This window comes from Uranotaenia lowii, chromosome 2 (genome assembly GCF_029784155.1).
Source record: "Uranotaenia lowii strain MFRU-FL chromosome 2, ASM2978415v1, whole genome shotgun sequence".
NCBI lineage: Eukaryota > Metazoa > Arthropoda > Insecta > Diptera > Culicidae > Uranotaenia > Uranotaenia lowii.
In genome coordinates, this window is record NC_073692.1 from 410,535,800 (window position 1) to 410,560,573 (window position 24,774).

Genomic DNA, 24,774 nt, shown 5'->3' on the forward strand with positions numbered 1-24,774 from the left:
AAAATTAAAAATTTATACAAGGTTTTGATACCTTTTGATGTAATATTTTGACTTTTAAAAATTATTAGTAAAGAAACTTAAAACAAAAAAACTTGTGTGGTTTTTGTTACTTGTTTAAATGAACTAAAAAAGTCAAACATATTTAAGCTTTAATGATAGTTCCATAATTTTTAGATAGTGGAATAAGAGAGTGTTTTTGTATGCCCCCATCATGTTTGTAAAATGCCTCTATCCTAAAATAACAGCTGAAATTGGATAAATAAATGATTTTTATCAATAAAACTTTGAATCCAAGCTCTGATCAAGATCCTCAGAGAGAATTTAAGATCTCAAAACAGATTTGATAGAATTTATCTTATGGATGAACTGCCTCCATAATATGGCAACCCTAACTTTTGTTTTATTCTATAAAATTATAAAAGAAATAGATTTTTATAAATCTTTAGCTTTGTCGTATGAAAGTTATCAGTTTCTAGCATTTCCAATGAAATTATACAGAATAATTGCCAGAAAAAATAGGAATTTTAACTAAAACATAAATAGGCGCATTTAGCCCGCACGGTTTGAGGTTCGTAAATTTTGACAACAGTAATATTTGATTTACAATTTACAGTAATATTTGATTTAATCAGTATTTTGCATAATAGGCGCATATAGCCTGCTTCTCCCCTACAGTGCCGTTGTATAGAAATGGGAATCACGCGCACTGTCACTTCGACTTTGTACTTCCATAACTTTTTTACTCAGATACGGAAATAAGGTAAAATTTACCGAGAAGCAGATGTGAGGTAAATTTTACCTTTCTTAAATTCAGCCAGCAAAAAGGGTAGCAAATAATACCGATTTCACATTTACTGATTTAAAAGGTGAATGCTAGTTGGTTTGATTGAGTTCTTCAATAAAAATAAAACTAAAACAAAATTCATTCAAAAATTTATATTTATTTGAGCCTAGCTGACCCGGCGTGCTTTGCTACACCTTTTTAAAAAATAAATGAAATTTTAGGAAATAATTGGAATTTGATTTTTTTTTGTTGACATTATTTTGAATTAAATTTCAACATAATTCAGAAGCAATTACTTTGAAGTGAGAATTTCAAGTGGAATTACAAATTGCAGTCCTAAGATGATTTAATCTTATTTTCTGAAACCTGATCTCTAATTAGTTTTCAGAGATCTGCAATTTTTGCTCTGTTTTTTAAGCTTCTCATTGATTCTTTAATAATGTCATAATGAACGTTTTACTGGAATGGATTCCTAACTCCTTTCCCCCTTCCAAGGGAGAGGAGGGAAAGGGCTCACGAAGTATTTTAGACACATTTTAGTATCTAATTAACGTCACATTTCGTAACATTTTTCTGATAAGTTTTCGAGACCCTCACTTTTGTCTCAAACTATACTTACGGTTCGCGTACCTCTCTCGTATTATATGGTCTCCAATGCTTAATAAGTACCCCAAGTAACAATTTTAGCTTTATTATGGTCAGCAAAATTTCGTTTGGACTATAGCATTAATCTTCATAAAAAGCTAAAGCGCATTCTATAACATCACCTGGACTCTAATAAAGCCATAATTAGGCATCAATCTTTCTCACCAAAGCTTTTAAATAGCTATTATTAAACATGTTAGAAATTTTTGTTTTTTTTCTATTCTGTGAGTTTTCGAAGTTTTATTTTTATTTTTTCCAGCAACCATAGTGGTAGATGAATGATGATTACATTATTGAGATATGATCTGGTAAAATTAATTGCTAAAATAGCAATGTTTTGACCATATTATGAGCCTCTTTTGTACTGCCAGTCAAGATTTTAGGTAAAATGTGTATGAAATATTATCTTAAAATAAATTCGCCTCGTCAAATCTGATGGTCATTCATGATGGAATTGATGGAAAATGGGCCTGAAAAAATACTTTCCAATGCTTGCATTGTGAATCCATCAACATGGCGTCATTTTGTGCCCTTCGATTTTGCAACCAACATGGCGTGAGTCAATTCATAGTTTTATTATGGTTTAATGATGACCCCAAAAATGCTACTATTTGACGTTTCTCTTGCAAGCCAACCAATTACACGCTTATGATGAGTTCCTCATTTCTGAGTTGTTAATCCTTAGTAAAAAGTAAATGAGGACAGACATTTTAAATAAAAACGGATTAGTTGTTGATTACCCGTGGAATAAATCATGAGTTGAAGTCAAATTTCGTTGGCTTCCGCTGATCTTTCAAATGTTGTAAATGACTTAAAATCGCATGAAACCCCATCAATATTGGTATTGGGTGAAAGGGCTAAACAAGTAGAAGTCGAATTTCGCTATCAGACGCCATCTTGAAATCCAAGATGGCGGCATCCGCTGAACTTTTAATGCTGTAAATGACAAAAAGTCGCATTGAACAACCACTATATGGGTATTGGTTGAAAGGGCTAAACTAGAAGCCGATTTTTTTCTTTTCCACGCCATCTTGAAATCCAAGATGGCGTCTTCCGCTGAGCTTTGAAATGCTGTTAGTCACTTAGAATCGCATGAAAGGCCCACAATATTAGTATTTGGTGAAAGGGCTAAACTATAAGAAATCGAATTTCGCTATCGGACGTCAACTTGAAATCCAAGATGGCAGCTTCCACTGAACTTTAAAATGCTGTTAATCACTGAAATCACATGAAACTCCCACAATATGGGTATAAGTTGAAAAGGATCAACGAGTAGAATACAAAATTCGCTATCAGGCGTCATCTTGAAATCCAAGATTGCGGCTTCCACTAAACTATTAAATGATTGAAATCATTGAAAGTCACTAGAAATTCCCACAATATGGTCATTGGGTAAAATGGCCTAATCAGTTTAAGTGGAATTTCTCTTTAAGATCATTTTGAAATCCAAGATGGCGACTTTCGCTGAACCTTAAAATGCTGTAAATAACTAAAAATCGCTTGAAACCCCCACAATATGGGTATTGGCTAAAAGGGCTAACCTAGAAGAAGTAAAATTTCGCTATCAGGTGCATCTCGAAATCCAAGATGGCGGCTTTCACTGAACTTTAAAATGCTGTTAAATTCTGCAAATGACTAAAAACCACACGAAAGCTTTACAATATTGGTGTTCGTTGAAAGGGATAAACTAGAAGAACCAGACCCTGATTGTTTTTGGCAACCCGCTCGAACATTTTGTTTTGTTAAAATCGAACTATTTTTTCCCAACTTTGTTTTTACTTAGTACTACATTTTTTATCATGTTTTTGATGCATTTATCACTTTTTGTGTTTTGTCGATAGTTTTTGTTTTTTGCCATATTTGCTATTTATGTCATTGTATTATGTCTATCATACTTATATGTCTAAATTGTATTGGTCCTATTAAAGCGAAAACTATAAGGTTATGTTGTTTCTGTTATTTGTTTGATTTAGGGACATGTGCCAAAATCGGATGTTTCCAAAATCGAATGTTGCCAAAAACGATCGGGGTCTGAAGTGTGGTAGCTTTGTGCGATTTTAGGTCACTTACAGCATTTCAGAGTAAAGCGAAAAGAGAAAATCGACTACTACCCGTTTAGCCCTTTTACCCAATACCAATATCGTTGGGGTTTCATACGATTATAAGTCATATACAACATTTTAAAGTTCAGCAGAAACCGCCATCTTGAATTTGGATGGCGTCAAATATCGAACTTCGACTTTTACTGGTTCATCTCTTTTATTTAATACCCATATTGTAAGGGTTTTAGGCGATTTTCAGTCAATTACAGTATTTTCAAGTTCAGTGGTAGCCGCCTTCTTGGAGTTTAAGATGGCGACGGACAACGAAATTCGACTTCTACTCGTTTATTACTTTCACCTTATAACAATATTAAGAAGGTGTCATGATATTTTCAGTTATTTACAACTTTGGAAATAAAAGCGGAAGCCGCCATCTTGTAATAATGATGGCGTCAAGCAACAAATTTTGTTCCACCTATTTGAACCCTTTCACTCAATACTCATATTGTAGAGTTATTCATTCCACTTCCGGTAATTCGAAGTTTTCATAGATTTTTATAATTTTTTATTATTTTAACTCAAAATCAACACACAGAAGTTATCAAAAAGGTGTAAAAATGGGAATTCCAATTCAAATATGTGCTATCTAATCTGAGCGTGTCCTGTTTTGAGATCTTGATCGAGAACTGTCACTGAGTTTTATGGCGGTTTAATAATCAGGCACTGAGTGCTATTATAGAACATGCAAAAAAAAGCTTGGAGCAAACTTCTAAGTTTGTGTTTTATTATAGTTTAAACATAGCATTCCTCGGGGCTTGTGATATAGCTCAGTTGGCATGTCTGTTGTCTCCGCCGATGTCCGCGAGTTCGAGCCCAAGAGTAAACATCGAACACAGTTGTACCGGATAGTTTTTGAATAACGATCCGCCAACTGCAACGTTGATAAAGTCGCGAATGCCATAGAGATGGTAAAACGACTATAATCGAAACAAAAAAAAAAAATAGCATTCCTAACTCTTTCTAAATAACTAAAACAGTATGTTTAATGGAAGATTTATGAGCGTTTTCAAAACTATCTGAAAACAGATGATCGATTCAAGAATATTAGCATTTTGCATGACCATAATAAAACCATCATAAAACGAGCTGCACAAAAAAAGCTATAATAAAACCATAATAAAACATCGAAATGCTAGTTAGCTTGATCTGTGTTACTTGGGACTCGATTTATGCCAAAAAAAACTTATATGGAAGCCCTCCTTTCTCCTTCCGATCTGAAACTGCTGGAAAGATTCCATGTTTTCGCAATCAAAAACCCTATCATGTTCAATTTGGTGCCATTGGATGATAAGTTCTAAATAAAGTTAACAAGCATTAAGACTGTAGCACTAACTTCTTAAAATTTTCCAAATGGAAGAACAGAGGGTTCTAAAAAAGTCATAGTAAGATTTCTCGTATTCAAATACCATCTCATAAAAAATTTGGTTCTATTTACTTGATTAGTATTCCAGTAATGCTGAAAATTCTGAAGGAATCCCCTCCCCCTTTCTATTTTCCCACTAGAAGAAGAAAGGGGCAAGAAATATTCATAGAACCATTTCTCGTACCCAAATACCTTTTCAAGCCAAATTTGGTTCCATTTACTCGAATAGTTCTCAAGTTATGCTATAAAAAGCTATGGAAGCCCCGCTCTCCCTTTCTATAACCTCACTGGAAGAAGGGAGGGGTCTCAAATAATCATAGAACAATTTTTCGTATCAAAATACCCTCCCAAGCCAAATTTGGTTCTATTAGCTTCATTCTTAGCTTCAGTTCTCGAGCTATGTAAAAAATTGTAAGCTAGACCTCCCCCCCCCATCTTTCCTATCTACCCACAGGAAGGAAGGAGGGGTACAAAAATTCATAGAAATATTTCTCGTAGCCAAATACCCTCCCATGCCAAATTTGGTACCATTTGCTTTATTGGTTACCAAGTTATGCATACATTTGTCTTTTCTTTGAGATACCCCCTCCCCCCTTTCAGTTTGAGGGAGGGGTCTCAAACCATAATAGAAACCTTCCCAGGCCGCAAAAGCACTCACCTGCCGAAACAGACAGACAGACAGAAATCCATTTTTATATATTTGAGATTTACTTTTTACTTTATATTTATTGTTGGAATGTATCACCCTGTTTAAAAAAATATTGTTGAGGCAAGACCTTTCTTCGCCAGGCTCATGGCAATTTGGCTTCGCGTTCTTTTGAGCCACCATGGTCGCTGAATTCCCCTGCATTGCCTTAATACATTCATGCCCTTCTCCATTCGACTTATCCGATCCGGTTCGGCTTTCCCGGAATAATATCTGGAGGATGACGTGAGAAACACCTCGAAGCTCTGTGGGCCAATCTGAAACAAAAGCAAAGTATTATGACGAGAACCAGCACAACTAAATGATATCTAAGCAAACACTTACCATTCTGTTTTGATTGTTTGGGCATTTTGATTTTTGGGAACGAAGCAAAACTTGTTCCTGAATGACAAAACAGCTAAACCTCAATAAACGGGTTCGGCAAATTGTGACTTTTTTCAAGATGAATTGTACCGTTTTGTTTAGCTCAATCCAGGTCAACTTCACCTCCCTACTAGGTTAGTTTTACCTTTTTTGGTTTACCTTGTTTTCTAGGTGAATTGTACTCTTTTATTCAGCTCAATGCAGGTGAACTTTACCTCGGTAAGATTTTGGATTAATTTTTTTTTCTTGGTGAATTTTACCTTTTTTCCAGCTCGATACAGGTAAACTTCACCTCACTGTGAGGCTAGTTTCATCTCGAAAAGGTAGAAGTTACCTTTTCGGCTTCCACGAGCGTTCACCTTGCTATCTCGAGTAATTTTACCTTTTTATTATTTTCCGTGTGATGTTCAAATTTTCAAAATGTCGGCTTCAAATATATATATTTTTTATATTTGACAACACGATAAGGTAAGAAAAAGGGAATTACGTTGACCTGTTAATGGTTAAACCTATTTTTTTGGTTTCTGGAAAGCTTGGAGGCAAGCAAGTTTTTCTGTGGTAATCATGTTTCCATTGTAGGCTTTTGGAAGGATTTTTTTTTTAGAGGAGCAACTTTGTGAAGAAACAACTCAATCAAAAATGGACTATTTCGACGCATTTCGGAGACAATTTTGTTATTTCTGGAAATTTTACTGCACCGCGTGTGCGTGTGTGAAAGAACATAAAAACTTTTTTTGCTTTCCCAAACTCTGACGGAAATTGGCTAAATGAAGGAAATTGGATAGCAACTACCTTAGGATTTATTCGAAACATTATTATGCGTATAATTCCAACAAAAATAAACTGATTTCTTTAATTATATGTTGTTGAATTAATACGCAATTTCTCTCCGTAGGGTCGATTTCTTCGAGAACTACCTCGTCAAAACGTTCATTAAACTTCGAAGAAAAAAACATAATAGCGAAGGAGGAACAAGAAATCCAAAAATGGAAACAAGGAGATTACAATATGTAAATTTAATCAAATTATTCAATTTCATGTTGAACATTTCATAACAAATGAGATTTTCTAAAGGGGCCCTGTGTATTTAAAATAAGTTATGCAAGTTCAAAAAAATTCCAAATAAGGTGAAAAATAAAAAAAGACTCCAAAATAAAAATAAAAACTCCCTTATCAGACCTTGAGTGACAATTATACACTCCTCGCTTAAAACCGACGGGTGAGCGAAAACGGACAAAAGCGCAAGTGTCCGCGTAAATTTTCTGGATTTCCTTTTAGTTTTATATTTATTACTAGCTGACCCGGTGTGCTTTGCTACACCTTTCCAAAACATATGATATTTTCAGAAATTATTCAAACTTTTATTGTTTTGTTGGCATTATTTTAAAACCGCTTTAAAATGAGAGCTGCAGCTGGAGTTTCGAATTACAACACAAAGACGAATAGAACTAATTTTCTGAATTTTGATCTATAAATTGGTGTTACAGATCTGATAATTTTAATCTGCTTTTTTAAACTCCACCCTTAAAAAGGAGGGTCTCAAATTAATCGTACGCAAAAAATCTTATTTATAAAACATGGTTGTTTTTGCTTGATATTCTCTGGATTTATGCTAAAAACTGATAAGAGATCCCCTCCCTGTCCTTCCCATCATCCCCTGCTGAATGGAGGTTGTTGTCTTTAATAATCATACCCATGTTTTCGTGCCCGAAAATCCTCTTATATCAAATATTACTCCATTGGTTGATAAGTTTTTAAGCTTTACAACATAATTTATAAGGAGCCCCCTTCTTTCTTCCCCTCTCTACACTGTAAAGCGTAAGGGTCTATAACATTCGTAGAAACATATCTCGTAACCAAGTACCTTTCCATGCAATATTTATTTCCATTTGTTGGTTTCGTTTGCAGAAACTGAGAACTTATGCTAACAAAATTGTATTGGGCTCACTTCCCTCCTCCTATGTGCCTCCTATGTACTAAAAGGTGGATGGTATGTCAGATATTCATAGAATCATAGAAAAATGATTTTCCATGTTAAGTTTTGTCCATTTCTCGGATTTTATAAAAAAAAAGTTAAATGTAAGCCTTCTCTTCCCTTCCTATATTCCCAATTCTATCATCCTACTGCAAGAAAGGAATTGTTTCACATAAAAAAAAGTATTTTTCGTACTCAAATACTTTTTGATGCCAAATTTAGTTTCATTTGCTCAATTAATTCTCGAGTTATGCACAAAAAAAAGCATGGGAACCCCCCTTTCCCCCTTAATATCTTTCCGCTGAAAAAAAAAGTTGGGCTTCAATTTATAATAGAAACATTTCTCATATCCAAATACCCTCACATACCAAATATGGTTCAATTTGCTCGATCAACCCTCCAGTTATACTGAAAACTGTAAGGTAGACCTCTCCTCCCCCATTTCATCCACCTCTTTGAAGGAGTGAGGGATACCAAATATTCATATAAGCATTTCTCGTACCCAAATATCGTTCCATGCCAAATTTGGTTCCATTTGCTGTTGTAGTTCTTGAGTTATGCAGTAAAAATTGTATGAAACTCCCCACCTTCTTTCCTTTCTCCCCGCTGGAAGAAGGAAGGGGTCTCAAACAATCATTAGAACATGTCACGTTCCCAAATACTCGCCCATGCCAAATTTGGTTCCATTTGCTTAATTAGTTTTTGAGTTATGTAAAAAATTATAAAAGAGGCCCCTCCTCCCTTCATATCTCCCTACTGGAAAGAGGGAGGGGTCTCAAATAATCATAGAAATATTTTTCGTATCCAACTACCCTCCCATGCCAAATTTGGTTCCATTTGCTCTATTAGTTTTTGAGTTATGTAAAAAAATATGAAAGAGGCCCCTCCCCCTTTATACTGGAAAGAGGGAGGGGTCTCAAATAATCATTGAAATATTTTTCGTATCCAACTACCTTCCCGTGCCAAATTTGGTTCCAATATCTTGATTAGTTTTCGAGTTATATGAAAATTTGTAAGGTAGACCCCCTCCCCCTTTCCTTTTACCCCACTGAGAGGAGGGAGGGGTACCTTATATTCATAGAAATATTCCTCGTTCCCAAATACCACCCCATGCAATATTTGGTACCATTTGCTTGATGGGTTCTCGAGTTATGCAAAAAATTGTCTTTTGTTTGGGAGGCCCCTCCCTCCCTTCATGAGAGAAGGAGGGGTCTCAAACCATAATAGGAACCTTCCCCGACTTCCAATACCCCCACCTGCCAAGTTTCACGCAAATCGGTTCAGTAGTTTCCGAGTCTATAGGGAACAGACAGACAGACACACAGACAGACAGACAGACAGACAGAAATTCATTTTTTTATATATATATAGATATGTTTGTAAAGTATCTCAGCGCTTATGTAATCAAACTACAAGAATTGGTATGAAATTGGCTAAATTTATTGCGGAAATCTTGAGTTAATATACTCAATCTGGTGCAAAATTTAATTTGAGTGAACGGAATTCTGAGAAATTGCAAATTGGCACAAAGTTCGAAAAACAGCTACCTTTGAAAATTCTTCAAAAATCCTGTGTGTCGTATTTTGATAATCTAATAACGCAAAAATTTGCAAAATTACGTCAACTTTTCAATCTTTTTTCAAAATTTATCTGGTATAACTTAAACAATTTTGACGGTTTATTGATTCAAAGGTTTTTACACCACTTTTTTACAGTTTTTGTGATCATGATCTTAAAAAATTACGCAACGAAGCATGTTTTTTCGGAAAACTGAATATTTGAGTTACATTACGAGCTATCCAAAACTAGAAATTTTATTGAGAAATCTGTAGAGAAACAAGCGAGATGTATTGGTTTTAGTCAAGAGTGTCAAAATGGCACTCCAGGGACTGTAACGGGTAAAAATTTCAGAGTCGGATGAGGGTTAACACCAAGCAGAGAGGCGTGAAAAGCGATACAACTATTTTGGAAACCAACGACGTTGGGATCCCATCTGACCCCAGACCTTTCGAATAATCAATAGATACCAGCACCACCTCCTGATTCGAAAGCACGGGCTGGAAGCTGAAGGACGAGTTCTTTCTAATAACAACAATCAATTGGCTTAACTGTTAATTTTATTCTCCTATCATCTGTGTCATTTAAAAAAAATAAAAATAAAATCTAACAGAAATCTATCCAACGGACGGCGCGAAAACCGATCCTCATAACTAACAAAAACGATATAGGTAGAGGAGGAAAAAAAGATTTAAAGAAAAGTAGAGCGCATAGAAATACAAACGAAGTTAACGGGCTTCATTTGTATTCCATAGTCGATGTTTGGTCAGTAGCTTTCATGCCCGAATCATCCCTTTTGGCTGGTCGGCCAAGTGAGTTTTGCATCATTATGCTAAAAGTGTATTCATTTTCTGCCTTTCTTCGTTTTTATATTTTTATCAATCGATGGGTACATTTCGAATCACTTTTCCCGTATGTGTGCTTAGCACAAAATCATTTGGATTCTGCAGACGTTCCCCCAAACAAACACAACAATGCAATGGCCCGATTCAATCACTCGAATAAATAAAACATTCGATTTGGACTAGATTCATTCCCCCTACACACAGCAGTAGTATTTAGAGTAGTATTTAGGTTCCCACCCATGATTCAGGCCCCCGAAAAAGTACTGGCATCCGACATGTAGTTTGATTTTTGTTTTGTTTTTGCAACCCTTCTTAGCCTAGGTTTATTTTAGTTAGACCCCACCAGATGGAATGTTTTCGTAGCTTTTCCCTTTGAGTTCGACCAGGGCCGTGTGGATTCGGAAATGGAGCCGGGACTCGAGCGAGTAGCCACTGTAGTTTCTCCTGGAAGGATATGAAAATTGAATTTGTTAATTGGGAGCTGTAAAGTTTTCGTGATGAGTGAGAATTCGATCCTACTTAGCGTCCTCCAAGGCCAGGATGGCCTGTTCCTTCTTTCCCTGCTCGATGTAGATCAGGGCAATCTCAACGATTGCGTAAGGTACGAGATACAAATCCTCCTTGAGATCTTTGAACATTGCAACGACCATCTCCAGGCATCTGTGGGGGAAAAACAACGGTTTAAAGTTCATTCCTTCTATTATATTTATTACAATAAAATTCTTCAAACATTTTTCGTTTCTGTAAAATTCTTATCTGAATTCAACAACGGTTCTTTGAAAAAATGAGGATTTTTAAAAGCTCACGTCCGTTTCCAGTAGGAGAGAACAAAAATTTCTAATGTTTCGTGCTATATTTCGCGACGATAGCTCTTAATTTCATCCTTCTGGTTTAAAAGACAAACCCGAATATATCATTCAAGGAATTGAATGAACAGTTTTAATGTGACTTACAACGATGGTTTGCTTCATTTTAATTTTGTTTTACATTATTCCGCCCTGGTATTAAATCAAATATTCACATAATCGATATCAATTCTCAAATCTCTGCACAAATGTTCAATAACACAAAATCTTTTAAATTATTCAGAAACTTGAAATTTTGCGGTCCTTAGGTTTGTCTTCATTTTCCAAATTTTTCAATTGCTCAGTTTAAAAATATGCAAAATATCAAACAATTATGATTTAAACTTGATATAGGTTTTTCCCAGTGTTTTTTGGTTTATGAAAATTCTAATTAATTATTTTGTTCTGCTTCATTACCTTTTTGGTTTATTTTGAATCTAGTTCTGATGAATTTCTAATGTTTTTTTTAAGGAGTGGGGGGGGGGGGGGTGGTAGGGTCTAACGGGTAAAAAAAACACCATTTTCACGATTTTTTTTCTAGTGCTATCGTTCAAACAAATGTATTCTAATTTTTTGCATTATACAAAGCATTGTTAAAAGAACATTTAGTAATTTTTTCGTAGAAAAATATTGAAAAATTAGCCGGCGACGGAGTACTTTCGAGGATGTCTTTTAGAACACAGGATTTGCGGTGGACACTGTATCTCAGCACAGAATCATCTGAAGTCAAAAAATCAGAGCAAAATATTTTAAATAGATGTTTTTCTGGACCCCAACGTTTTTATTTAACTTAAAAAAAATTTATGAAATTTTTGTGGCTGTTTGAAGTAAAAACTACGATTTTTCACGAAAAAATCCGCCATTTTTTATCTGTAAAATCTCCCCAAAGTAAATAAAAAAAGAAAAACGTTGGGGTTTGGTATTTTATATGTAGAAAATATGTTCCAAATTTGAAAAGAATCGGATAAGTAGTTTTCAAATGACGATGTCCACGGACTTTAAAAATGTGCTTTCGAGAAAAACGCGTTTGAAGTTTCTGCTCTTGCTTTCTTGCAGTATTAGATAGGAGGAGATAAAGGCCTATAATTTCTACAGTTTTGCTTCAATTGACATGAAAATTTGACACAACATTCTTGAAATGTTTTACAATAAGAAAATAAAACAATAAAAAAAATCGATTTTTTGAAAGTATTAAACCCTATCCCCCCTTAACCTTGATTTTTCCTTTTTTGGTTATTATTAACTACCTTTCTATTTTCATTCAAATCCTTCTTTTTGTAATTTTTTTGTGTGTTCTGCTGGAACGTTCGTTAAATTAATTTTGAAATTTCTACAATTCAATTCTGCTTAAAATAAAAAAAATTGTAAAAAATTTCTGATGACAAAATGACAAATGAGGCCCTTAGAGACAAAGGGGTATAGGATACAAAATGGTCAAATTTGAGATAATTACTCAAGTCAAACTATATTTGATGATTTTTCCAGACTTTTAAATTTTATTAACATACTTTTACTTTTGAAAGAACAAATTTTCAAAAATATAAAAAACAACAACTTAAAGCGTGTTTTCTCGAAATAAGCTTTCATGCACTTGTGCGCCTTCAGGGGCTTCAAGGACCTTATCATAAAAATGTCAATAGCGACGAACATGACAAAAATGAATTAAAAATAGGACAAAAATGAGGAAGATATTAAAATTACAAAGTGGCCAGGTTTACCATTGACTTAAAAAAACAAGCGAAATTTAAAACGAAAAAATTACAAAAAAAAACAAAAATAATCAGACGTCTAAAAAGACAAACATTACAAAAATAAGAGAAATGACAAAAATAATAAATATGACAAAAACTACAAAATGAAAAAAAGGGCAAAAAAAGAAAATAAAGATGCAAGTACACATGACACATGACATAGTAAATAAAACAAAAGCGAAAATTCAGAAACACAAACATGATTAAAATGACAAAAATTGACGAAAAAGACAAAAATTAAAAAATGACCAAATGCCAAAAAACCATAGAAAATACCATAAATAAAAAGAAATGAGAAAAACGACAAATGCTAACAATGATAGAATAAAATACACAAAAATTACCAAAATGACAAAATTGCAAAAAATCACGGTAATAAAAAAAAAAACTTGACAAAAATGACAGAAGTGACAAAAAATTGACAAAATTGTTAAAATTAAAAAAAAAAACTCAAACATGAATTAAAATAACGAAATTGTCAAAACTGACGAACGTGACATAAATATAAAAAAAAGAACAAAAATAACAAGAACGTTAAAAATAGCAAAAAAAGGCTAAAACAACAAACTTTTCAAAATTTTAAAAAATAGCGAAAATGACTAAAATGCCTTAAATCAGGGGTGAGCAACCTTTTGAATCAACGGGCCAATTTAAATTTGAAATTTTGTCGGCGGGCCGCACTTATAATAACTTTTTTTTCAATAATAAGCAGAGCTTCTTGGCATTTTTATAACCGGAAGTTTTTAGCGAAAACAAATCTAAAAAATGAAAGATCAATCGAATTCACTTTTTTAACATCAGAAATTCAACACGACATTTTGAATACCCGATATTGAGAAGGTGTATCATTAAATCTTCGACATTTTTACAATTCTCTCGATTTTTTCAAATTACTTCATGGCAAACATTCGTTCATAAAACATTCTTGTTAAAACCGATGGTACTATAACTAGGGTGGTCTAACCGGTTTTACCGAAACCGGTAAAACCGGTAAAACCGTCCATTTTCTCAATACCGGAATACCGACTTTTGGGACGGTAAATAACCGGTATTTCCGGTAAATTTTTCATTATTTGGCATTGTTCTAAAATTGACACAGCTGAATGTTTTTTTTCTACCAAATATTTATGTGTACAAATACTCAAATTTTGCTCAATCAGCTTCAAAGTCCAAGCTCAATAAAACTTAATGCAAGGTTTATGTGAGATATGATTATTGCTAAAACTGGTCGATGTTATTTTTTGAATCATAGCTTTTTTCATGAAACTTTACACATTTCAGTTCAGCTATCGAACTTACGCTCCACAACATTTAAAGACGTGCTTTTAAAGTGTACAATGACTGAAAAAAAGATACAGATACAAGAAATTTAACAATGCTTCACAATAATCACTGAATTTTTCATTGATAAGCTGGAATTTGATAAAATTTGCAAAAATGTTTTATCTATAAAAAGGCCAACTTTATCAAAATCGTTCTAAGCGGTGCCGGCCTTTCGCAAACTTGAAATTTAAAACGAAAAATATTAAAAACTGATTGGAAACTTCCTAGTTTGATTCAAAACATAAAATATTTCAACAGAGTCAGCATTTCAAAACATGTTTACATCAATTCTGACTTCAGTTCTAACAAAACTTTCAACAGAGTCAGCATTTAAACAAATGTTAGACTGTTTGAATGAATTTTTTTTATCAATATTTTCAAGGTAATTGATGGAACTTTGTTATTTTTATTTTTAACGCCGTTGAAGAATTTTTTTTTCCAGGCATAGCAGTAATAAAGTTTCTATAAATTTGCAACAGTTTTATAGCAACAAAAAGCGTATGGATCAGATCCAAACAATTTTATTTATTACTGAATTTTGACCGGTTTAAATAGATTTTTATTTCTATTTGTTTGTTTTATTTTTGGGAAGGCAAACTTAATGCGATCACGACCAAGGTTGCGGGAAAAACATCCGTATTTTAGATAACTATAATCTGTAATTCTGTGGGTCATTTAAAAACTTTGTGACAGTGTTTTGAGTTTTGTTTATTAATTAGTTAAGTCATTCCCGCATCCTCACAGCGAAATTATAATAATAAAATGAAGATCATAAATATTTTTGATTATCATGAGGATGATGGTAGATTTATGACAAAGGGATAGTTAAAAATATTATTAATATATTGCATCATAAATTCTGAGCGTATTATGCCATTACTACTGCAATTAGACGAAACCTTTTCATGAATTCGAAATATTTTGAATAATACCGGTTTTACCGGTTTTATCGGTTTTATAAATTTCAAATACCGAAATACCGGATTTGAAAAAAACCGGTAAATCCGACCACCCTAACTATAACTCGTCAGCACTTCCATTTAAAAATCTCCTGGAGCCTCCCACAGTCATAACTAAGAGTGTGAAAAATATGTATTCAAAGAAATCGCCGTCTTCTTAGCGTTGGAAGTTGAATCGCTAATTGACTTTGTAGGATTTTTTTCCACAGTTAAAACTTGTCCTCAAAGCCTAGATTTTCTCCTTCAAGCGGTAAAACCCCCGTTTCTTAAATTGAAATTGAACAAGGTGGTCAAAATCAAAATTTTCAATTTCACATATTTTTAAGCAATTATCTACATAACTAAATTCTTAATTCTAGAATTTTTATGCAAATTTTTAAATTTTTTTATCTTATTTAGATATTATTGGGATATAATTTCTCTAGTAATATAATGACTGGTAATGGGGAATGCGATTGAAAAGTGAAATAACTCAATTTATCGATGTTTGTTATAAATTTTCTATCAAATTTCTAAAAAAAACATCACAGATAATTCTCAAAGACCTTTTGGGTCGAATCACAGAATTTCAGATATCTATTGCTTTTATCAAAAACTTTGATTTTTGTCGGTAGCTTTGATGCCGGATAATTCAAGTTAATAAAAAATTCAAAAACGTTCACCCAGTCATTATTATTGAACTTTCGTAAAAAATATTTCACAAGGTTTTGGTTTTAATTTTTTCCAGTATTTTAATGCTAACCGAACCATCCTTTTTGCCTAATTCGATAGAATGATTTAAAAATATTATCTGCTGAGCATATTTTTTATCATAAAACTTTATTTTTGCTTGAAACGAAAATAATGACTTGACTAACGGCTTCGAAATTCCTTTGATCATGTGTAGCTTCTGATTTTTAGCTGCCCTTCCTCACTTTAATGGATTTTGCTTTTCAAATTTGAAGGAGTTGAATTATTAGGAAAAATGTATCCTGATTCCTAAATAATAAAAAAAACTCCAATATTACATTATGCCAATAAACAATATTGCATTTATGCCTTGAACAGAACATAATAAATGCTTTAAAAGCTAGGGAAAAGGCGAAAAGGTCAACGATCTGAATGACTATTGGGAAAATGCAGATAAGCGCATATTTGACCATGTCATATTCATTTTTCCTAGTAATCCATTGAAGAAAAAAGTTTAGGCATGAACATTTGAAAAAAGCTTCGCGGGCCGCACATAAGGGTCTCGCGGGCCACATGCGGCCCGCGGGCCGCGGGTTGCTCACCCCTGCCTTAAATGGCAAAAATAACCAAAATAGCAAAAATGACAAAATAGTAATTTTTGTCATTTTGACATTTTTGTCATTTTTGTTTTTTTTGTCATTTTTGTTTTTTTTTTTCATTTTTCATTTTTTTTGTCATTTTTGTTTTTTTTTTGTCATTTTGTCTTTTTTAACATTTTTGTTATTTTTGTTATTTTTATCATACTTATCGTTTTTGCCTCATGACCATAAGGACAAAAACGACAAACATTTCGAAAATGACAAAAATGACAAAAATGACAAAAATGACAAAAACGACATCAATGACAAAAATGACAAAAATTACAAAAATTACAAAAATCACAAAAATGACAAAACTGACACACATGACAAAAATGACAAGAAGGACATAAATGACAAAAATGACAAAAATGACAAATATCACAAAAATGACAAAAATTTTAAAAAAATAACTTTTTTGTCATTTTTGTAATTTTTTGTCATTTATGTCATTTTTATAATTTTTATCATTTTTGTCATTTTTGTCATTTTTGGCATTTTTTGTCATTTTTGTCATTTTTGTCATTTTTGTCATTTTTGTCATTTTTGTCATTTTTGTCATTTTTGTCATTTTTGTCATTTTTGTCATTTTTGTCATTTTTTGTCATTTTTGTCATTTTTGTCATTTTTGTCATTTTTGTCATTTTTGTCATTTTTGTCATTTTTGTCATTTTTGTCATTTTTGTCATTTTTGTCATTTTTGTCATTTTTGTCATTTTTGTCATTTTTGTCATTTTTGTCATTTTTGTCATTTTTGTCATTTTTGTCATTTTTGTCATTTTTGTCATTTTGGCATTTTTGTCATTTTTGTAATTTTTGTCATTTTTGTCATTTTTGTCATTATTGTCACTTTTGTCATTTTTGTCATTTTTGTCATTTTTGTCATTTTTGTCATTTTTGTCATTTTTGTCATTTTTGTCATTTTTGTCATTTTTGTCATTTTTGTCATTTTTGTCATTTTTGTCATTTTTGTCATTTTTGTCATTTTTGTCATTTTTGTCATTATTGTCATTTTTGTCATTTTTGTCATTTTTGTTATTTTTGTCATTTTCGTCATTTTTGTCATTTTTCATTGACACAAAAATGGCAAAAATTACAAAAATGACTGGAATGGAATGACATAAATGAAAAAATGACAAAAATGACGAAATTATCGAAATTGACGAAAGTGAAATAACAAAACCGTTAAAAATGACTAAAATGACAGAAACGAAAAAATAGCAAAAATTTCCAAAATTTGAAAAAACGCCAAAAATGTCAAAAATGACTAGAAAGACCAAACGACGATGATGACAAAAATAACATAAATAACAAAAATGTCTAAAATGACAAAAATGACAAAATAAATAAGAGGATAAATATGTTAAAATGACAAAAACGACATAAATGACATAAATGACATAAATGACAAAAATGACAAAAATGCCAAAAATGTAAAAAATGAAAAAATCGATTGAAGTAAAAAAAAAATGACATAAATGACAAAATTAACAAAACTAACAAAAATGGCAGAAATTGCAAAAATGTTTAAATTGGCAAAAATGACAAAAATGGCAAATTGACAAAATTGACAAAAACCGACAAAATGACAAAAAATGACAAAAATGACAAAAATAAAAAAAAATGACAAAAAGCATTCAAAAATTACAAAAACGACAAAAATTACTAAAAGGACAATTCAAGGTCATTTGACAAAATTTAACAAAAATGACAAAAAAGACTAAATGATAAAAATTACAAAAATGAAAAAAATGATCAAAGTGACAAAAACGACCAAAGTGGTAAAAATGACAAAAATGTCAAAAATGTTTGAAATGATAAAAAAACACAAAAGTTTCCAAAATGACAAAACTGACAAAAATAACGGTAAAAATGAAAAAAAAATACATATATTACAAAAATGACAGAAATGACAAAAATAACGAAAGTGTTCAAAATGGCGAACGTGTCATAAATTTAAATTAAATGACAAAAACTTTAAAAATGACGAACTTGACAAAAATTTAAAGAAAAAGTTTAACAATTGAAAATAATACAAAAATGACAAAAAAAAAACATTACAAGAATGAATTTAATAAAAAAAATTACAAATATGATGAAAATGTTATCTTTTGGTTTTATTTGTCATTTTTTTCGCTATCTTCCTTTTCATTATTTTGATAATTCTTGTCAATTTTGTCATTTTCATCATGTTGGTAAATTTGTACTTTTCTTTAATTTTATCATTTTTGCCTTTTTTTTTTGTATTTTTGTTTATTTTATTACTTTTTGGAATTTTTGTACTTTTTGCAATTTTTTTTTTTTGGTATTTTGTTTTTATTTTGTAAGTTTGATTATGTTTGTCAGTTTTTTGTGATTTTTTAATTTTTTTTCTCTTCATGTGTTATTTCTATCTTTTTTTTCTTTTTCAGTTTTGTCTTTTCACTTTTTTGTCATTTTATATGCTCACTATTCCAAAGTGAAAAAATATTTTCTGAGAGGAGAGAAATTGAATTTATAGCAACTAGCCCTAAGTTCACAACTGAATCCCGAATAAAACCAGTTTTATATTTGAAGTCCTACTAATTGATCGTTTCCATCGTAGTTCCTTTAGACCAGAAAGGTCAAGTCCAATATCACCTCCCAGTTCTAAGGTCGTTGACCTCAGCACATGTTAAAGGTCACAGGACGTGACATTTACGTAAGATGATTTTTGCCGATTTTAATTTCGTTCGTTTTTTTAGTTTTGTTTTTTTTTTCGCTATTATTTCTGTCATTTTTGTCACTTGTGTAGTTTTTTAGATTTTTGTTATTTTGTCATTTTTTTTGTCATATTTTTTGTTTTTGTGATTATGGGGCCTATTACGTAAAACGAGTCGAGCAACTCGACTCGACTCCAGTCACTGACGAGTCGAGCAAAATGTCGTATTATGGTAGTCGAGTGAAACTGCTCGAATGCCGACTGTCATGTTGACATTTTTCAAACCGCTTGAAATATTTCCTCATGTCAAATATCAGCAGGGGTGTCAGGTGTCCTGATCTTTCAGGATTTGTCCTGATTTTCGAGAGGCCTGATATTGTTATATCAAAGTCATGACCTAGAAAAATTCCATAAACGATGGAGATTGTTTTACTTATTTTATTAATTGTATCAAATAATTTATTTTTACTTATGATTAGTTACAATAAATGGTAATATTCTTATACACAAACCTATCATTAATTTTTTGAACAGAAATTGTTTTTGTGGCTGTACGAAGCAAAAATTAATCCTTTTGAAACAAAGACAACTTCGTATGCTTTCGAATTAATCGTTAAATTAAAAAGATGGAAAATATTCCTCAATAAAACTTAACCATACCATGCATCAATGCTATATATTGGGAAATGAAAATAAGTGTTTTTATTTAAAATTTCACAAGATTGTGTGCGTGTGTGTGTGTGTGTGCATGCGTGCGTGTGTTTTACTGCTTTTTACAGGTTGTAGTAATAAAGTTAAGTTGTTCGGGAGACTATCAATTAATTACAGGCCAAACTCTGCTAGTACTCTCCCGGAAGGATTCAGTTGTTACGTTCTTTTCGAACCACACATAATTGGGAATATTATTTGGCTGCTGCTAGCACTCTCCCGGAAAGGTCCTGCTGTTGCGTGCTGCGCGCCCCACATTGGGGGTGCTGCTGCAAGCATTCTCCGATATAGGTCCTTGCCGAAGATCAGCACTCGATTTCGATTATTTTAACCCCATCTGCCCACTACCCAGGGATCTACAATAAAAGAAATATGGAAATCGAACGAAAATCAAAACAAAAGACAAAAAATATTTACCATTAGCTAATTAAAGCATTTTGGCGAATTCGATGCAGCTCTAAGGAAACGGTACCGTGAAATCCACGAGGCATGCAGTTTTCTCAGTCAGTTCAATTTTTTTCATGCATTGGGAGACGATGTTCATTTTGCACATTTCGATTATTGCGGATTTAGGCAAACGATTTCACCGAATAATTGAAAGTTTTAGAATTTGCGATCTCTCGAAAATCAGGACAAATCCTGATAAATCAGGACGCCTGGCACCTCTGCTGCAGGACCAGATCAAAACAAACTTGGCTCGCTTAATCGTGACAGCTGAGTCACGAACTTTAAAGCAGTCGACTCAGTCGAGCTACTCGACTGAAGTTTGACTCGATTCGACTACTATAATGCCAAAATGGGTCAATCGAGTAAAATGACTCGTGACTCGTCTTATGTAATAGGGCCCTATGTGTTACTTCGGGAACGTTAATGTATTTTTTTTTTTTTGTTTTTTTGTTATTCTTGGCATTTTTTTTCGCTTTCAGTCTTTTTTGTAATCTCTGTCGCTTCCATTTTTATTATTTCCTATTACTCTAAAACTTCAGCTTTCTGGTAAATTTTGTTTTTTTGCTATTTTTTCCAATTTTATCATTTTTTGCATCGTTGGCAGTTTGTTGCTTACCAATATTATTTTAGTCATTCCGCTAATTTTGGTGGTTTGTATCATTTTTGTCATGTTTTTCAACCTTGTTTATTTTTCACAACATACCATAAATCTAATCAGTTTTTTTAACCGTCAATATTGTGAACTTTGGCCGTTTCTTTTTTCAACTTTAAATTTCTATTTTCCAATTTTAAAGTTTCACCTTACTTATGTTGTGAAGTGAACCAACATAAGTACAAAGTAGGGAGGGACATTTTGAATAGCGAGACTTTCAATCTCAATCAACTTACTTCATCGCTTGCAGTGGACTGTTCATCTGTCTCAGAATGGCGCCTTTCAGCAGCAGCAACAGTGCTTTGTTGTCCACATCGAATGGGGCCAACGGACTGCTACCGGAGCCTTTCTTCGCCTGCCGCTGTTCCAGCTCATTCAGGTTTTCCTCCACTATCCGATATACGCCATCGGCCAGGTGGAAATGTTTGCCCAATATTTTGAACAGATTCCACACGTACATCAGCTCCAGGGCCGGAACGTAGAGGAAGGATTGCTGGGCGAAGAACCGTTCAGTCTTTTTGCAGGCAAATTTCTCCATCGGAAGCGATTTGCCGGCAATTCGTTGTTTGTACTTTGGCACCTCCTTCATGAGACCGTCGAGGGTTCGCAGCTCCGTTGAACTGAGGTCGGATCGCTTCATCATGCACATGATGGAGGCTTTCTGATATGTGTAGATCGTACGTGACCATCGGCTGTTGTCCACCAGATAGGTCGCGAAAAGCAGTGACTCACGCCAGTCCAACCGCAGGCTGGTTAAATTGAAAAGAAAAGGGGGAAAGAGAAATTCCATTCATTCACACACGTTTCACAAAGCTTTGGATCTGACTCTTACCAATTCACCCACAGCAACTCCCAGAAGCACAGATGATGGAACTGAGGCCAGACATTTTGCGATTTCCAGGATTTTTTGTACCACTTGAGAGCCTCGTCCAGATTGCCCTTCATGAACTCCAGTCGACCTTTGAAGAACAAAAACCAAACCCCATCCGGGTAGAGTTTCAGTTGTTTGACCAGCAGCTCGTCGCAGAAATCCAAATCTCCCTCCTTGTGACTCAACACGTAGCACACAATCAAATTGTACCCCAGCAGAGTCATCACGCACAGCACCTGCCGGATTCCCAGGCTCTTGGAACCCTCGACCAGATCGTGGATTCCGGATTGCTGAAAAAATCGAATAAATACCCATATGTCATTATTTATTAGGAGAAAATGTGATAATTGTACCTTATTTCCTGAGAATCCGATGAATTCGAGCAGCTTAATGACCCGACCCGGAAGTAGCGAGATCATCAGGTTGAACGTCCCCAAGCCCATTCGGACGCCACTCTCGAAGTGTACCCGGGAGTTTTCCGACTCCCACTGGCGCTGAGTCAGAATGTTGTGGCATTCTCTGGAAGGAGTTTTTTGTTTTGTTTTAAAAAAAAAGGTTTAAAATATTAACCATAAGATGAAATGGTAAAAAAAAATTATTCCAAATTTTTGTTTTTGTTTTCGTTTTTTAAGATAGAAAATTTAACTCTCTTCAGGCTTTCGAATTTCTAGTTTCAGCTTTGGAATAAAGTTTTTCTATTTCATTTTTATTCACCCTATAAAACTACCCATCATTTGTTAGCCGCCATCCCACTTACTTGTACATGGCGAAGCAGTTCCGGATCTTCATGCCGCCCTTGATCAAACTGGTGAGCGTTTCGTCCTCGATGAAGGTGAGCATCGCTTTCAGGAGCATCGCTTCCGCTGTACAGAGTTCGGCGTGTGCCTCCAGGTCCGTATACTGGTCGTAGTTGATTTTTTTGAACGTTTTCCCAATCGTTTCGGTGAGGGTGTTCTTCTTCCGGTATCGATTGCAAACGCCGAGGCACTGCTTCAGGGCATCCGAGGCTGCGGCAATGTGCTGCTGCTCGAACGTCAACATCGCCTCCAGGTAGGCAAACACCGAATTGCCCACCGAATGGTACATGCTAGTGGTGGCCCTTTTTTTTGGAAGGATTGAAATGGAGGAAAAAACATCAACCGTCAATTCGCTACTCATCTAATGGTGGGTGGTTCCGGTTCGGGGGCTTTCTCACTTACCATGGCTTCATCAGCGCTTCCGCTTCGGTAAATTTGTTATTGAAAAACAGGTTCACTCCCAGCTTCGCTTCCGATAGGGCGGCTTCCAGATCCAACGATGGGCTTCAGGGAAGAATAAGAACCACAAAAATCGGAAATCAATTATCAAAAGTGGCATGATATGAAGTGATCTGGCACTAATTTAAAGCTTCAAGGAATGAACCCATTAGGTGAATAAATAAACGAATTACCTATAGATGAAATAACAAACCTGTTAAAAATATAACCATAAACGTCGAACATTTTCTGAATTTTTTCTTTGGATTTTTATATTTTGAGAAACAAAAGCATTGTCGTTACGATGCCGTTGGTAAGTTTATTCGATCGATCAGATACTATACAAAAAACTACATCTGTTACCTAAGAGCGTAGTCACTGTTGCAATAAAATAAAAATGCCCATTACGGAAATTCTTTTTACTATTGATTTATTTTTTCAAAAACTTTCGGTTTTTCACAACCACCAAAGGGGGTCCCTCCTTTGGTTATTTTTGAGGGTCGAAAAAAAAAAGAAACTTTGAGCGCTTTGAGGCACCCCTAAATTAAGGTTGCCAGAATTTTTTCAGCATATACCCGGGCCGGAAAATCCGGGCTATTTTATCTAAAAACCTGGCAACATCCGGGAATTCGATTCTAAAATGTCGACCAAAAATCCGGGCAAATTTGTTTAAAATCCAGGAATCTTTTCTACAGTAGTTTTTAAATCGTATTTTAGGCTTTCAAAAAGCTTCTCATGGTTATTTTTATTGAATTTTCCTAAAAATTTCGTTTTTGACGCATAAATAACAAAAAAAAACAGCACAATATGTTTTTCATGTTGGTTTTGGCAAATAAAATGAATAAATACGGGCAAAATCCGGACTTTTTTCAATGAAATCCGGACAACCGGGCCGGGCCAGACTTTTGTCAAATTTTGAATTAAATATCCGGGTAAACCCGGATAAAACTGGGCTATCTGGCAACCCTGACCCTAAATCAAGTTCGATTGAGGGAAATTTTGCACAGGTCAGGTTTTTTAACCAATCTACAAAATGTATATAGTCAGTTTGCGAAATTCGACATGACCCACTTGGCGGATTAAGGGGGGGGCAATAAGGACAATTGCCACGGGCCCTTTGGCTCAGGGGGGGGAATCCCAAGACATCAAACGATTAACATTACTCTTATCATACTACTTCAATTTCTACAAATCTTTGAAAAGAAATCAAAACTAATAAATCGGAATGAAAACTTGAAATATAACAACTAAAGAAAGAGGCCCCGTGAAATAATATCTAGAATAGTTTTTCTCTTTAATAAGTTAAGGGGACCCCCTAGAGAAAGCAGTCAAGGAGTTCTTCCGCATTTTTTCAACCCAACATCTGGACATAAATAATGTGAACTAAATGATGTCATTATTCGAAAAAAAAATTAAGAGTAAAATGAAAAAAACACCTCAAATTTTCATTTTTTTTACGAAACATGTCAGTTAGGATATTCAGTACAAAGCACGTAGAATAAAGAAAAACTTCTCCTCATCTCATTACATGCAAACGTCTGCACAATAAGTTTATTAATACTTTAATTTTCTAAGTAATAGTTACTTACTAACCACTAAAAAGCAGTTAATTTCGCCAAAACTGGCTCACAGTGCTAAGAGAGAACAGAGAAACTC

The 24,774-nt window shown here is 33.8% G+C and overlaps 2 protein-coding genes across 4 annotated transcripts in view; one reads left to right on the top strand and one right to left on the bottom strand.

Moving 5' to 3' along the window:
- The window catches only part of LOC129749740 (SH3 and multiple ankyrin repeat domains protein 2), a 598,094-nt gene that overhangs the window by 475,772 nt on the left and 97,548 nt on the right, over positions 1–24,774 (top strand). The window lies entirely within an intron of this gene.
- LOC129749744 (tetratricopeptide repeat protein 39B-like) overlaps positions 10,038–24,774 on the bottom strand; it is a 40,252-nt gene continuing 25,515 nt past the window's right edge. Inside the window, exons 3-9 of the mRNA XM_055744810.1 lie at positions 23,083–23,184; positions 22,641–22,982; positions 22,237–22,402; positions 21,845–22,173; positions 21,249–21,761; positions 10,860–11,000; positions 10,038–10,784 (exon numbers count right to left, since the gene is read on the bottom strand). Coding sequence (XP_055600785.1) covers positions 10,673–10,784; positions 10,860–11,000; positions 21,249–21,761; positions 21,845–22,173; positions 22,237–22,402; positions 22,641–22,982; positions 23,083–23,184 — 1,705 coding nt within the window. The 3' untranslated portion in view covers positions 10,038–10,672. The remainder of the gene's footprint in view (positions 10,785–10,859; positions 11,001–21,248; positions 21,762–21,844; positions 22,174–22,236; positions 22,403–22,640; positions 22,983–23,082; positions 23,185–24,774) is intronic.